The following is a 17,314-nucleotide window of genomic DNA, read 5'->3' on the forward strand; positions in this document are numbered from 1 at the left end:
AAATATTTGGAAATAAATTACACGTAAACATTTTTAAGAAAAAGTAGAATTCTTTTTAATATATTTATAATTGTATTTAAAATTACTTGTTTAAATTTATGTGTATTTAAATAAAACGATCGATTTAGATTATAAAACTTTTTTCCAAAAATATCTTTATGATAAAAACATTCGTAATGCTGAGAAGGAAAATTACTGACAAACACACAATATATTTTAATAGAGAAACTCAAAATAAGAGTATAACATAAGATCCTACAATTTTCAAAGTTTAATTCTTTCTTATTTTTACACACAACAAAACTTTCATGTATAAATCGGACTTTTCTTTTTTAAAAGTGTATACAAACCTTGAATTAAGATTTACGTTAGTTATCTTGCACTCATTGATTCCTTCGGACGACGGTACGTCGATCTTTTCATGATGAGTCAGTCTTGGTGGCGGATTTGGTTTGCTCGGTTTCGGCGGCAATGCTGGTTTCGTCTTGTCCTCTATTCGCTGCTCATTGAAAGTCTTCCTATCGCCGTCGCTGCTCTTCATCGCCGATCTGTCAAATTCGAATGGCCTGTCTGATGTTTTCGCGGAGATTTCGAATTTGGCCACATGGTCGACTACTGCATGTTTCGTCGTGGGATTTGGTTCGTATTTGGCCGATACCATCTCAAATTTGTTCTGGCCGCTGCCTTCGTACTTGTTCGGCTCAGGCTTGTATTCCGGCTTATATTGACTGGCACTTGAAGGGTCATGCTTAAATGTTGAATTATGATCATACTTATTTGACAATCTTCCCTCATGCTGCTGTTGCTGTTGCTGCTGTTGTTGTTGCTGCTCGTGTTTGACGTATTGTTGCGAATTCTGAGACTCATACTTAACATTGTGCAAGTGTTGATCATGTTTAGTTTGACTTGGATCATGTTTGCTACTCTGTTGCTGAATTTCGTACTTGCCCGTGAGATTTTGATCGTACCTTATCTGTTGCTGCTGCTGTTCGTGCTTATTGTTAGATGGTACTGCATGTTCGAATTTGTCCTGATTTTTACTCGGTTCAAATTTGGCCTTCTGATTATTCAATATTTGATCCTGATTCTGTGCAAGATCATTAGAACTCAACACCTGGGATGATTGATTATACTTTTGGGAAGAATTACCGAAGGTCGTCGCAGTAGTTCCATGAAGACCGATGAGATTGGATGAACTTTGCATTTGATAGACGGCCGCCGGAGAAGACGTGTGAATATTCGTCGTCTGATTTTGATATTGCTGTTGTTGCTGCGGTTGCTGTTGGACGACGGAATAACCATGTCTATAATTCGCTTCCTGATTTCCGATGATTTGTAACTGCGTGTTTGCTGTCGCTAACTGTTGATTGTTGCCGATGTAGTTTTGCGCCGCGTTATGTCCGCGACCTAGTAGGCTTAACGTCTGCGGCATAACCGGATGAATCTTGGTTGAGGAGGTTTGATAGATCTGCGACTTAACTGAAAAACTTGGCGCCACGCTTGACACTGGTTTCTGATGACCGCCTACGGTCTGCTGCAGATTTCGATGTTGGTTCTGCGTGGTTTGCGCGATCGATGGGACGGTAACACCGACGAGATTTGACGTCGTCGATGTGCTGTTAATACCGGTTATATTGTGTTGCTTCTGCTGGAGATTGCCATTCTGATGCTGTTGCTGCGTCTGTGATTGCTGTTGATGCTGATGGCCTTGGTGAAGACGGAGACCTTGCGACAGATTGTCCGGGCTGAAGTTATGCGCAGGATTGCAGATGAGATTGTTGCTATTGTTGTTATTGTTGTTGTTATTATTGTAGTTGGATTGGATCGTGGTAGGTTGATTGCCGAGATTTTGATTGTGCTGCTGTTGTTGCTGATTGTTTCCTAGTAATTGAGATTGCCCTAAATATTTTAAGTGGCAATTAGATCCACATAAAATTATATTTATTGATACAATAATAATTACATCTTTATGATACTGGTCATTAATTTGAAGACTCTTATGTAACAAATTATATTTTCATTAAAATAAAAACTCAGTATCTCAAGCAATTTTAATGTTACAACTAATTGTGCTTATTATAAATTTTAAATTTTAAATCGTAAGATACTCACCTTGAATGTGTGATTGCGACTGGCTGTGAACGATTTGGTGGCCGTATTGCTGAAAGGTCGGCCGCTGTCCCAACTGAGAGGCGCTCGCCGAGTGTTGTATTTTATTTTTGTTCACGTCGTCCTCTATAGCCTTGAAGTTCATCGTGAACTTGGTGTTATATGGCAGTGTCTGGTACTTGGGGTCGTTTTTGTTCAGATTGAAATCATTGTCGTTCGGTATGTGTGAATACGGCTCGATCGCGGCGATATTGCCAGCCGGTCTTAGTTTGCCCCCGTTGTTGAAACCGTCGAGCTTCGTGTCGGGGAATCCTGTGTTGTTAACGCTGCCACCGCCGCCACCACCGCCGCCGTTAGGACCCACCTGATGCGTCAATCGTTGATTCAACGCTCTCTTGCGCTGGAGACGACTCTGAAGTTGAGCTATTCGCGCGTCTATCGATGCCATCTCGGCTTGTCGTTGTGTCAAGGCCTGCCGTTGTTGGGACACCACTTGGTTTTGCTGTTCGTTCATCTTGTTGCGATACTGTGGCACAAATTAAAGACACAAATTCGCATTTCTGTTTATTGTGTTACTTTTTCTTAAATCTTATACACTCAAAATACGCGCAATATAAAAATATCGTTATAACTGATTCATTGTCAACTAGTGTACTACTAATGTATACTCATATACTTATGGACATGTTCATAATTACTATTATAACCAAGAACTATAAAAAGATAACATTTTTTTCACATAAAAAAAATAGATAGATGACTAAGAAATAATAATCTCTTAATGTTTTCATTCTTATTTAAAAAGCTCATTATTTTTATATTATTTTTTATGAGCCGCTCCTATCATGTAAAAAAAAAACAATAAAAATATATGTGAAAAATTAAGGCACTAAATATTTGGTTATTTAATAATAAAGTAAAGATAAAATAATTAACACTTTATACTTATTAATAAAAATTTCGTTAGAATAAACCGTTGTTAAATTAAATAATTAAATAACATACTATTATTTTATCTATTGTTTTGAAGCTTAAGTGACAAAAGTTGTAAAAAATAAACTATAAAAATATCAGTATACGTTTTGGCATCTAATAAAAATCAAGAAAAAAATTGGGTTTAAACATTCATAATTTAGAATAGCATTCGTATAGTCGCTTTCTGGATTGTAAATATGTCGTAATTGAATTGTATTTATAGTCAATTAGCGTAGGTTGAAAATGGAACGAGCATGGTGATGTTCCCGTGGGAACGCTTTTGCGAGACAAGGCCGGCTCTTTCGGGATCATAATCGATGGCGCGAGCTTACCATAAGCTCCCTCCTGAGTTTCTCCAGTTCAGCGCTGGCCGGGGTAACCAAATGGCCGTTGCCGGTGGCACCCGTGAGGCTGCCCCCAATGCTACCGGCGCTTCCACCACCGGCGGGGACATTCTGACGACCTCGGAGTTCCTCCAGCTGACGCGTCAACTCCTCGACCTTCGCTACAGCCAACGAGAGCTCCTTTTCCTTCTCATTGAAGAGAGCCCTGATGCAGTCCAGATCGGAGGCTGCGGATGGAAGAACGAAAGAGAAATAATAAGAATAAAGAACAAATGAGACTAATAAGGATAATAATACGTAATAAAAAAGTAAAGATAAAGAACTATGTATACTTTATTAAAATAAATAAAGACTATATTTTCTGAAAGCTGTGACACTAAAAAAGTCTTATCAATTTTCACGTATCTAAAAATTCACTCTAGTGGATTATTTACTGCATTGAAATTGTAATTTTTTTAAATTGTAATTCGTAATTTCAAGCAATTTAGAGAAATGTCACTCGTCAGTCATACTTCATTAAATATTTAATATGTTTTCAAGTGTGTGCATATGTATACACTCGGGATTGTGTCTCTCTTTTACATTTAACTTATTTCAACCAATTTTCATTAAATATATTTATTGATCACACACACACATGAAATTTTAAAATCTGGAGGAAATTATTGCTCTAAAATACGTCGTTATGAGATAAATACATCGAATATTGATGCAGGAAAATGAGCGAGATATACCCTTTCATGTGGCCTTTGACATTCAATATAATAAATTGGGGCCTCGGGGGTACACACTCTTGCGCCCAACACCGACGGACGCTACGAAAACAGGCGCCCGGGGATGACGTCGTATTAACGGGGCGCATTAATCATCGCCGGGTGACTTATCTGAGAGCGATACACTTTCATGGATTCCATCGGCCGGTATCTCATCTTAAGCGCCGAGGAGGCGAAACGGCGTCTCGTACTTCGTATCAGATTAGAAAGTTATTATACGTGCGCGATGGACCACTAAACCAACCACATATTGCTACACGGAACTCGGTATTGGCCGTACAGAGCGATCTGCTGTGACCTGGAATTCCATTATCGAATTCTGGATTGGTACCCGGTCGAGTCTCTCAGTACTATCTATCTGCTCAGGTACGGATCCTTTATGGTCTTTCATTACTTCCTGATAATCCCATAGCCGTTGTCGCAATTGCAATTCAAATTTATACGAAATCGGTTAATGGGTGTCGCCAATACATCCTGCTCAGTAAAGTTGTTGGATGATATATGAGTATTAATTTACATATGTACACATACAGCATGTATTACAATTGATTCTTTGAGAATATAATTATAACTTTGAGAATACAATTATAATAAAAAAATTATTCTTAAAAATCATTCACAATTGTTACACTTCATAAGCAATCGATAGAATATTTCGATAAAATAAAGCAAATAATAAGAACAGAAAATAGATTTAAAAGAGAAAAATTCATCTCTTTTCTTCACTTCAATTTCGTTTTTATTTCTTTGAAATTATTATTATGCTATTCAGAAGCAGTGAATAGCACGAATCCTTTTCCGAACACATTGTTCTTACTGCGAAACGGAGAATCAATGAGATTTTAAAGTTAACTCTTACTAATTCTTTGGCGGTGCTGAGATTTCAAGTTGCAAAGACAAGACCGGCTTTTGCATACCGAATAGATGATTTGGCTCGATTTTCTTTTGTTTGTCGACCACAGTCCGTTAAGCCATCGGTATGCCGATCGGCATTTTTGCCAATTGGCATAGATCGATCGACACGTGTTCACTTATATGGCAATGTGTTTGTCGATCGAATGAACGATTAAAACAACGGAAAGAGAGAGAGAGAGAGAGAGAGAGAGAGAGAGAGAGAGAGAAACATGTATTATAATCAGAAAAGAACCCTCACCAGAACGTTTAATAAAGTTTATTAAATTTTTTTTCTCAATTAATAATTCATAAATTTACTTTTTCAACAATATTATGTACATGTAGCAAAAATTTATATTATTTATGTTAAAAAGAGAAAACACAGCTCTCGATTGCATAGAGATGCGCAAAAAGTTCAAGTGTGGGCGACCGGTGGGCGATTTTGTGAATAATTTGCGCGGACGTATAAAAGGATCGAAAGTTGATTCCTTCCGCGTAATTTGACTTTCATCGTAGTTGGATTTAATTTGGGATCAATTTCGCCAACACCAATTAACTTCAACAGTAGTTCAATTGTCTCTTTATCTCCTTTTACAGACAGAGTCCAAAAAGAACTAGCAAAACAATTCAACTACGGTTAAGCTTAATGGATATTGGCGATATTGACGCTAAATTAAACGACGAAACGTATTTTAAAAGTCTCATCAATTAGAGTTGATTGAGATTTATTGTCTTCTCTATTTTTAGAAGAAGACGGAAAATCGCTCAATGACGTCTTTGATCTACTCAAATGTATATATTTGGGTGCACTTTTGTAATACAAAAAGCAATTGTATAAACACAAATGTATTTACACGAAAAGTGATTTAATAGCTTAATTCGCCCTTTTATACTAACAAAAGCGGAACAAACTGTAGAATAAAGAGAACCAGCCATTTAATTATTAACAGTTTCAGCCGAACGCAAAAAACGCTCGACTCTTTTAATGTTCCAAAGAGGAAGCGGTTAAATCAATGTTAGCTTTAACACGCATGGAAACGAGCGAGAAACTCGTAGAAACGCGACAGAGCTCTCGTATGAAAAGCCAATCGTCTCTGGTCTTACCAACGAAATCAAATGCCTCTGATTATGCATGCCGCCCGCCCATTCGCCACTCGGGATACATACACATAAAGCCCGCGGGGTGAATACATTCGTAAAAGTATCGAAGTACGTGAAATTCGAACGCTCAACTTGTTGAGAGACGTTCCTTGAACTCGTTTCCTCGTCGCGAACGTCACGTTCCCGTCGTCGGTCTATTCAAAAGCAATTTCTTCGTAGCCACCGAATGCTCCTTTTGAGATTCTTTTCTTATTCCGGAAACGAGTCTCGTCTACCTTCAACACTTGTCCCAAAAACCTTCTCTCGCCGCAGAATGTGTGTTGCCCCGCAACCTTAATTTCAATAACAGATCCTCTGTGACTAATCGGCTGCTCAGAATTCTCGAGAAAGGTCAACTAGGTTGAAAAGTTATCAAAACTTTTTTTTACGCCCCGCGTGATGATTCTTCATTTGCAAATGTCACCGCACTTACGTTTCCCCATCTCATTAAAGTTTCATTAGGCGTATAAACATAATTATAAGTGACTGCTGCATATTCGCCACTCTGTCTTCATTCTTTATCTTGTCGCAAATAAACATCTTGCCTCACAGCAAAAATAAAAGTAGCGATGTAAGTACTCGAAATATTGAGTGTCGAAAAAGTCTACCTAATTTTGTGTCTCTGAAAAATTACGGATTTATTTCAATTATTCCAAAAATATAGCCAATTAATATCCATTGAACAAACCTACTTATCTCTTGCTTATACGAGAAAACGAACACGTACCGAACACCGAAGAGTACATGTATGCGTATCGATGCACATGACAAACGGGCGATTGCGATTGATAATAAAGCAATTATACGAAGAATAAAGAATGAAAAGCAAAAAGAATAAAACGTGTAATTGCCTGACTGCGTTGAACGTTTCCAACATCTTGATTAACAATGAAACAGTAGTGCGTTCGAGAACCCTGTGAAAAATTAATTTTCAAGCTCAACGACGTACTCATTTTACAACGGCGTGCGTTTGCAGGATTCTTTTTCCTTGTGGTCATGCTTTACACAATGTGTGTGTGTGTGTGTCACACACACACACACACGCGTACAATCGCCTGTCAAAGTATCGACCTTCCCGGAGCTGAAGGGCTAGTCTATACAGGCGCGTTTTCCATCGATCGACGTCCCGCGCGCGTTTTCCGTCGACGAACGAACGTCGCGTTTTGCACGTGCGGAATATGTGTGTAGAATAAAACGCGACAACACTAAACAATAGATTCATCCACGTCGCCACGTCGTTGCGTCGCTTAAATGCACGGGGGCAAATGACACGTCGCGCGCGCGAGTACACGCGCGATGCTGTCGTCGCTCCGGAATTTCGTTCCGCGCGCGATAATATTTAATTTCTTCACGTTAACCTCCCGCGCGAGTCGCATATGAAAATGTTATTCCGCGCGTCAAAAAGGGGAAAGAGTGCCCCTTGAGAGGCGCGAGACAGATCACCTCGATATAGAGGGAAGGTGCATAAAATCGAGATTCCAATTGCGCGTCGTTAAATCTACCGTTTAATTTTACAATTTTACGGCCGACCTGTTTTATTTATGGTTTCGCTTCTCGTTTAAAAAACAAAATCAATAACTTCAGTGTCGGAGGCGGAGACGAATGGAAAGCAGACAGAAATGGGATCTCTTGTCATCTTATATTTCTCGCGCGTCTTAAGATTCTAATCAATTTCAGAATGTCGATACGATTTACAGTATCGGAGATGCGAAGTTCATTAAGTTCACCTGAACATATCGTGCCCACGCGCAACGCAACATCAAACGACGAGGGGGAAAATGCGCCATGAAAATGCATATGGACGGGCCGCTCGCGCCACACGAAACCGTCCCGGAGCAACCGGGATTCCAATAGCTGTCAGGCGTTTTACTTGCAATTTTAAAACGTCCGATATATGAAAATTTTCTTTATTCGAATGCAACCAGCGTTACGTTCAAATGTTCATTATTAATTCCGTATAACTGGGTGGCGGTTGGACGTTATAAATTTTTCGATTTCAATTCCCCACCCGTTGGCAAGGGGAGGAGAATACTTTTGCGGGGAAAAAAACTTCAAGCCCGCAAAGTGCCCGGAGACTCTTTATTCACTTTACGTAACTCTTTTTAACAAGCAAAACGCACGCGGATATACAACTGCACTTCACCGTTTTTTATCACACTTTCATACTTTGTTTGAAAAAAAAATATATATATATGTAATCTAGGTGAGCACTCCATCAAATTAGGAAAGCAATCAGCGTCGAGAATCCCCGCGTTAACGATTTACGCTAAAACAAACAGCAATGTCGCGATAGCGTTTTCTCGTGTATAATCGGCGGTGATGAAGTCCTTTAATTGATTTACTTGATTAAAAAAAAGAAAAAACGAACACGATTTGGCGCGCACTACCCGTGCGTCGAGGATTAATTGACACGTAAAATAAATCCGGCATGGCGCCGCGGGATTAGGTCATGAAAATTATGGCAAGCCTACACAACATATACGCGCGTACTAGTGGCGTGTTCCGCTGGGTGTGGTCACACGTGTTGCGTGTCAATATCGTGTGTGGCAACGCGGCGCATACAAAAGGTAAAAGGGGAGCGTCGCGCGCTCGTTTCGATCGGCGCGCGTGAATTCCACGGCGGACGGTTAAAAAAAAAAAAAGAGGGAAGAAAAAATCACCGCCCTCCGGAACTCCCGTCCCGATCGAGTAAATCGCGAGCGCAATTAAATGCAACAGATTTACCAGCTACCGGCTATTTGACCGCCGCGATTGTTACTATTGCGATAAATATAATTGATCGCGCCGAGTCGGCGCGCCGTAATTTACTCGGTGAAATTGATATTTGTTCAAGCGAAGAGCGATCTTGTCCGAGAAGTCTGCCCGTTCGAGCGGAGCTCCGCCTTTTCCCTCGTTGCGAACGACGGGGTTTCGTTTTTCTATACAACGATATATATTTACTCTTCCGTGTGTAAGTATTGTAATTGTATACAGCAGCTCGCTTTCTCGGCAATTTTGATTTTGCCATTCAATTTTGATGACAAATAGAAACGCAATGGACGGCCGCATCGATTTTACGCGGCTGTCTGGTACAGCTAGGCGAGTCACGTTAAAGAATTCAAGGAGCACCTTCCGTTCCGCCGTGAAATTCCCTCGCTCTCGACGTTTCGAATATTTCGGCGCTTGCCCGGGAATGATTTACCGGCCGGTGTGCGACCGCGAATGAGTTCCGCGCGATTGCATTCTATAAAAGCGTGCAGCGCGGAAACGAAAACGCGCGGTCGGTGGACCCCGGTCGAATCTTTCCAATTTATTTCCCGGGGATGATTCCCGGCCGACGAACAGCGAGGCACCACGCGGACACACCGTTTTCGAGCCATTGGTTTGTATTTGGATTTCATTTATAAACTGGCAAAGTACCCTCCCGGTTGGAAATGTGCCCGGATGTCGCCATGCCGTGCCGAGCCGAAGATTAATCGCGTTTCCCAATGTGAAGACAGGATAAATCTCCCTTATCACGTTTACCGAAACGAGATGGATCCCCGTCGACGAGAGAGGGATATCGCCGATCTACGAAAATGGATTGGTAGAGAACTTGAGCGGCGGAAGTTAGCGTTTTTATCTTCGCACGTCCGTTACCCTGTAATTTAACATTCCGAGTTATTTCGAATCTTGAGGAAAGGTGATCGTTTAACATAAACTGTCAGGTGCTCTCGCAGCAAATTAACAAATGTCCGATCCAGATAATTCAACTGGATGTTCTACGTTTCTTGTACGATCACAATTTTATAATCTCAAAAATTATAGACGTTATAAATTTTAATTTATCCAAGTATTATTCCTTTACTTTTTTTATTATACGATAATTTCTCTTACAAATGGATCAGAGACACGTTGTGAATAAAAAAAAAACCGCCTTAATATTTCAAATTCTTTTAGACGTCCTTCAGAATTTCTTTCACATCGAAATTAATATTTTGTTATAGAAATATGACGAATTTCGCATAAATTTTGCGAGAATACTCGGCGATGAAAAATCCCCCAAATACAGTTTAGCCCCCGTGCATTGCATAGTAAATTAGTTCGCTGCGTACAAGTCTGTCGGGAAATCCGGCTGAAATATATGTCGACGACGGGAAGCTTCCTGCCGGGAGATTTCTTGCCAAATCATTTGAGCTTGCAGCAAGTTGCAACAAGTTTGACTACTGAAACTTTCAAGACCCTGCAAAAGACAATATAAGACGATCGGGCGTCGTGATTAGAAATTGAATGGGTTAAAGGCGAAGTTATTGCCTCGCGACATGAGAGTGTGATAAATCCTGGGCGATTACTGCGAGAAGTTTCACAGATTGTTGCCAGAAAAAACTTAGGAATTAAAAATGCACAAACAATGCACAAACTCGTCATTTTTCTACGTTTTCAATAAACAAAAAAAAAATTACTCTGCTAATCATTACTAGCGACAATAAGCTTAATTTTTATTTTGTTTTTAATAAAATTTAAAAAACACACATATGTATGATACAGATTCGAGTAAACTGCATTAATCTTTTTAAATTAAAATTTTAATTAAAAACGCTGATTGTGTGTCGATTTTTGTTTGCATTTTTAAATGAAAAAGATGCGTGGTAATATACGTAACAATACAACAGAATAAACGTTGCAGATTCTAAGTCAATATCAAATGGATTAAACAACAAAAATAGGAAAGCTAAAATTGTTATTATCCGTATGCATGATTAAATATTGTGAAGTACAATGAAAAATTTTTCTCGAAAAATTAAATAAAAAAAGAGATATTTCTGGAGCTTTCATTCACAGAAATTACGTCAATTGTACAGCTAATTTAAATGTCAAACGCTGGGATATTTGAGGGCAATTACTCTACACAGAGAGAATGCCTTTGACGGGGCGTTTTTTCCATTGCCCACCATACTCACGGCGCAATACGTCGTTTATTAAAACGACGACACACAGAAATCCTTGATCATTACAATCTTTTTTTTTCCAGTCACGGGCACTTGTCGACGCATAACCGACCGTCTCTCCGTCACGTCGATTCGTTAGAGAGAATATCCGTAACGAAGCGTGCGTAGCGTGTTTCGCCCTTTCGTAGGACGGAGTTATTATCGCGGCGTGTCGCATTGCAAACCGCAGCTATCGTTTTCCATTACGCCGTACAGACGTAACGATCTGAACAATGCTCAATTAACAAGGCATGCACGCGTGCGCGCATGTGAGCAGGGCGATGCGTAGCTTTTACAGAATCGAAACGCAGTGTGGCGCGTGATGACATCGATACATCAATCCATTTTAAAAAGGACGAGTGGGCGTGCGAATTCGAAAGATTTGAAAGACGAGCGTTTGAAAAATTTTCAATTTGAAAAACGAATGCGGCGCGCGCTAGAGGGACAAACTTTTTATTCCATTAAAATTTGCATCTGTCGCGTTAACCCGCCGCCGCCCATGTCCACTTCTGTCCCCTTAATGCCGGGAAAATTGACTCTTTCTCTCTCTCTCTCTCTTTTTCTCTCAAAAAAAAAAAAAATAGTTTTCCATGTTGCGTATATAGGAAAGCAAGAATCAATTTACAATCAAATAAAGAGCTTCGTATTTTCCCTCATAATTTTCACCAACAATTTAACTGTTAATTAAATATACAACATAATACAGATTATCGCTGAAAAGCGTCGAATAAAATTATCATACTGTTACTTTAAATTCTTCAATATAATCACCGTTTCCACATTCCGATTTTTCTGTTATTCGGCTGTTCAAAAATTAATTCTTCTACAACTCTTAAATAATTCGGCGTAAATTGATTTTTTCAATTCATAACGAGTATATCACTATTTGTATCTGGGATACCGCGCGGCTCGGGAATCGAAGGGTTGGGATATACAAAAGGGATGTTAATGGACTTACTCAATGTCGCATTGTTGACACGCGACTGGTCCGTCTGCGATCTGAGTAATCGCAGTCGATTCAGCTTGCTCTGTTGCTGGTCCAGCTTGTGCCTCAATCTGGCGAGTCTGTCCTGCTGTGCTGGCTCCTGAAACGATAAACGGTGCGTAAATGCGCTCACTACGGACAATGAATACATAGCTGATACTGCGTATGACAGTAGACTAGGATAACTAAGATAGAAAGAAGAGAAATAAAATCTTAATGCAACAATGTCCGCGTTTGCAAAAAAAAACCACTGTCCATTAATTAAGGACCTGAATTCTAACACCACCGAGAAAAATGTTTCGGTTGCATCAACAACAAAAAAATACATATAAAATGCATTCTGATCGTATCAATCGGAATTTCTGGTTTCTGTGATTGAATTTTTGATTACCTCGAAATTTTATAGCCGGAATACTTGAGAGACTTATAAATATCGAATTTGTACCTTTCCGGCGGAGTCTATCAGATTTCCAATTTGCGCAACTAGATTTTTTCCCTACACCTATTGATCCTCTGCAACCTGACTCTTAAGTGCGCGTCAACATACTTCGGGAAATGAATTTTCGAGAGTTCAAAACAAGCAAAACTGCTCCTTCGATAGTTTCTTATTCGCGAGTTTAATTCGCCATTATCAACTTTGATGGAATCGCGAAACGAGATTACGGCGGAATAGGTCCACCGGGGACCCATTCCCTCTTCGAGAGACCGCTCTTCGAGATCAAGGCTGCTCAGTCGTGAAGGTCATTGTAACGGTAAACTGCACAGGCATACTATCGATCTTCCTCGCCGTGATCCTCGAGGGAGAGAGAACGCGTGACGAACGCTCGAATCATCGAGGGTTGACGCATGTTATTGTACACAGTAATTTCAGAACGAGTCATCGAACTTCGCGCAGGTGTTACTCTCTGCGAGTTGGAGTTTCATATTCCTTCTTACGGCAACTCTCTCTCGATCGTACGATCACTATGAAGTATGATTTCAAGTGGTACTTTGCCCTAATTGACGAAAATGGAAGCGAATGAAACTCACCTGTGCGCCTCGAAGCACGGCTAAGCGGGCCTCTTTCTGCTCCAGGAGGCGCCTTTGCTGAGCGATTTCCCGCTGTTGCCTGGCCGCCATGCTTTCAAGCTCGCTGAGCACCAGCACAGCACCACCCCCGCCCACTGCTAACTGAAACAGCGAGATTAAATGCACGTAAGCATACGAATGTGTGTGCCTCCCAAGGTAAAACGACGGCGACGAAGAGCGCGCGAGTAAAGTACGAACGGGCGACAGGCGGCGCCGAATCGACGATTAATTACATCTCAAATATCGGCTTTCGATCAACGGCCTTCGTTCTTTCTTGACCTTCCACGAGCGCTTCCGTAGAGCGCACAGCGCGTAAAAGAATTACGTGTCGTTGTTTACTCAGATGAATTCTCTCTGGAGATATTTTTTAAAAAATATATCGAACAACTTTCACCTCAACTCTGAAATTTCAAGTTGTCTTTTTTTCTATTAATATGTACTACTTACTAAAAATTTTTTTAATTAAAAATCTATATGTGTTGTGAATATATTTAAAGAAAAATAGGACACTTGCAAATACCTAAAAAAAGTTAGACAAAATTAGTAATTATTTATCAATTGCACAAGTCTTTGTTCAAAGGATAATCATGTGGCTTTAAAGTATAATAATTAGCATTCGTATATTATTAGTATAAACCATAATTAAAAAAATATATATAACGACCTTGCCGTTCGGAGTTATCTGCCGCCAATGCGGAGCACTGCCGAATTGCATGTATTCATATAATTAATATATTTAAAATTATAACTTAGATTTAATAATATATTTATATGTAATTACAACTTCAATTTATGAAAACATCATTTTCGTATAATTTTCGTGCATCCATAATTTGCAATATAAATGCGAGTATTTGTGATTCTCTTCCGTGTGATCGTCGTCAAAATATATGTAATGATATTTACGTAAACTAATATCCTATGATCGTGTTATAATGCAACACTGAGCATATATTGAACTATCAATGGGTGTGCAAGAAATAAGCAATTATCACTACTCTAATGTGCTGCAGTAGTATTATTCATGTTTATCTCGTGTTCGCAGTTCCCAACTTTCCCGTAATTAATCAAATTAAAATTTTCTTTTGATAAGTACAATATTTAAAAGTAAAAGTTTAATAACTAGAAATAAAAAAGAGTGCCATTTCTTGGTGGAAGCGTACTTTGATGCTTAATATTTTTGTATCGATTATTCAATATATTTTTCGTATAAACTACGTACTGATATCGTAAAGCTAAAATTAATAATATTTCAAGTTCTTAAGTACTTTACAATTTTTTAGATGCTTACAACATCGTTATTAAATTTAACGATCAAATTAGTTTGAAATATTATTTCTAACTTCAATTTACGATTGCGTTTTAAGTTCGACAACTATATCGACATGCAAAGAGTTTATATAAAGAATATATTTAATAATTGATATAAAAATATTAAGTATTAAAATCTGCTTTGAGAAATGGTCTTCCTCTTTTCTTTTATTATTTCGTGTTTTTTATAATCTAATATACTGCAAATTATTATTATTAAAAAATTGAGCTTGCTTCATCATGGAAGTTTCCATATCCTTTGTAAGGATAAATTTTAATTCTTCGTAAGAGAAGGAGAACGAGAGAGAAATTCGAGGAATTTAAACCGGAAGATTCAGAGAATCGTGCAACCGGCTTACTTCATTCGACTCCGTTCTTCATCGAAATTTCGACTCAATTACTGGTACTACGAGTACTACCAAAGCAAACGTAAGTTAGTTCTTCGTTTACTGCACATGACGGATAGAACCTATCAAATCCCTCGCATTATCAAAACCAAATCCCTCCCGGCTCCAAACGGATCAGTTTGTTCACGTTGATTAAGGATCATTCGCTCGGTTTGCATGCTCTCCCGGGTCTCCTTTTTGCGACGGTGCGCGAATCCCACGGTGCTCGAGTCGAGAAACAGAGAGAGAGGAAGAGAGAGAGAGAGAGAGAGAGAGAGAAAGAGAGAGAGAGAGAGAGAGAGAGAGAGACCAATCTCGAGCGAGCACGATGTGTGTGCGCGCGTTCATGCCTCTTTTTGTTTCATCACTCGTACCACCATCTGGCCGTCGTCCGCGGCGCGTCCGATACCAGGTAGAATCCCAAGGTCGGCGTGCGGCCCTTCGAATTCCACCGTGACAAGGACTCCGCGTAACCTTCGTACGTCAATGAAAGTGCGCCCGACGCCGCCGCCGCCGCGTCGGCCGACAGGACGGGACGACATAAATGCGCGCACCGCGCGCGATGAAGATACGTCGATATTTCTCGAGCGGACAACGAATAAAGGGTAAAGGGTCGAGAGGGATTTTTCCTCCCGTTCCTTGATTTTCCCGCTTTACCTCGCGATAAAACGCATTCTTGCGGAAATACGCTTGCGTTCGCGACATTTATCCCTTTACCGCGTTTCTCACTGCGTTCTTATACGTCCAACGTGGTCGCGAGGGCGCATGAAACTCGTAAATCCCGCTTTCCCGATATTTGTAACCGCACAGTGCGGGAGAAAAGTGTTTCTCCGTCACTTAGGATAAATCATATACGTGTCTCGTTTCACATTCATACGTCGAATTAGCGACGTTTCGCACTCTCTCGCTCGCGAAACCGCGTACCGAATACAATTTTAAAAGAGATAGATACGGAACAAAAGTACTTTCGACATCAGGAGGAGGAGAAGGAAGAGGAGAGTGGAGAGAAATTATGAAAGACCGCGAGTTTCGTTTCCTCGCCTTTCAAGACAGCTCGCGCCCAAGAAGTTACCCCCGCGGATCCAAAGTTCTGGAAGCCTCGTGTATTATTCAAGTATAACGGATAACGAGAGGAGAGAGGATCACCGAGGCGCGTCTGCTGTCGGAAGTTGGAGTAGGGCAGCTGGCGCGCGCGCGCGAGTCCCGTATAATATCCGATACCTTCAGACAATACGCGCATTGTTGAAGTTAATCTTCGCCGTGACACAATCCTCCTCCTCCGCGAGTTTCTCCCGCGAAACGCGAATCGAGCGGTAGTTTCGAGGCGGCAGTTTACAGCGAAAGTATCGCGCGCTATGTCGGACAATGCGCGTTGGAAGATAATGTAACAACACACGAACGCCCCCGCCGTTGTCGTCGTTCCGGCTCCAGGTCTCTCTCTGCCTCTTTTCATTCCGCGCGCGCTCGCTCGCGTGACAGTTAATTGTTTCGAGTAGACCAACGAAGCGCGCGGTCGAGAATGGCAAACAGCGAAACGGCGAGAAATGAAAAGGGAGCCATTCCCCCCCCCCCCCCCCCCCGACAGCCCCGCCGGCAGAATGAACGAACGAATCGCCTTCGATCCCATTCAATTTAATTATTCCGTCGTTTCGTTGTGACACACACACACACACGCATACACGAAAGAGATGCATACGTTATGCCTCTTTAACTCGTGAAAAACGAACGCTCGGAGTTTTCTGGGTTACACACTCGTCACGTTTCATGCTTCACGCGTGTCCCAGTGGCATTTTTTTTTCTCTTTGACGAACGCAGTTTACCAATAGCGCGCGCTTCACATGTCAGACGACGATTCAGGTTCTCAAGTATTCTGCGCTTGTGTTAAAAGTCAAATATAAAAAGATATATATATATGTTACGATTACCAGTAATGAAAATCTTGGAAAATGCCATTCTTTCCTCGGGGTTATCTATTTAATTTATACGAAGTACAAATTCTTCACATTCCCCTTATCCATTTATCTTCGAAAATACTCTTTACGACAAAAGATAATTGCGCGCACCGCAAGAGCACCACGGCGACGGTTGCAATCCTTTCACGCCGAGTCGTCCCCAATTGATCTGACCAGCTTCTCAGAAAGAAATATAAGAAGGAAAAAAGATAATTTCTCTCTTTCTCTATCCGGCCGATAACCAACCCAAGAATTCGTTTCCGTGCGTGAATGGGCGGGAAAGTTGCGAAAAAGATGTTCCCCCGAGGGAACACGTAAACGAAAAAGAAATTTCTCATAGAAGCGGATTCTCGTAGGAGCGGATAATCCCCCGGGGGATGATCCGCCTCCGGACTATCCCCCCACCCTCCCCCGCCCGGTACAAAATTAAT

At 40.6% G+C, this 17,314-nt stretch overlaps 1 protein-coding gene across 3 annotated transcripts in view; it reads right to left on the reverse strand.

Annotated features, from left to right (window-relative positions):
* LOC105831010 (myb-like protein P) overlaps nt 1-17,314 on the reverse strand; it is a 32,539-nt gene that overhangs the window by 5,553 nt on the left and 9,672 nt on the right. For 2 of the 3 annotated variants that reach the window (XM_012670812.3, XM_036286539.1), the window contains 5 exons: nt 13,196-13,336; nt 12,140-12,266; nt 3,417-3,655; nt 2,113-2,635; nt 351-1,899 (listed from right to left, as the gene is read on the reverse strand). In XM_012670812.3, coding sequence (XP_012526266.1) covers nt 351-1,899; nt 2,113-2,635; nt 3,417-3,655; nt 12,140-12,266; nt 13,196-13,336 — 2,579 coding nt within the window. The remainder of the gene's footprint in view (nt 1-350; nt 1,900-2,112; nt 2,636-3,416; nt 3,656-12,139; nt 12,267-13,195; nt 13,337-17,314) is intronic. The other variant, XM_012670813.3, reaches the window with a different exon arrangement.

The sequence above is a fragment of the Monomorium pharaonis genome, chromosome 5, assembly GCF_013373865.1.
Source record: "Monomorium pharaonis isolate MP-MQ-018 chromosome 5, ASM1337386v2, whole genome shotgun sequence".
Lineage (NCBI taxonomy): Eukaryota > Metazoa > Arthropoda > Insecta > Hymenoptera > Formicidae > Monomorium > Monomorium pharaonis.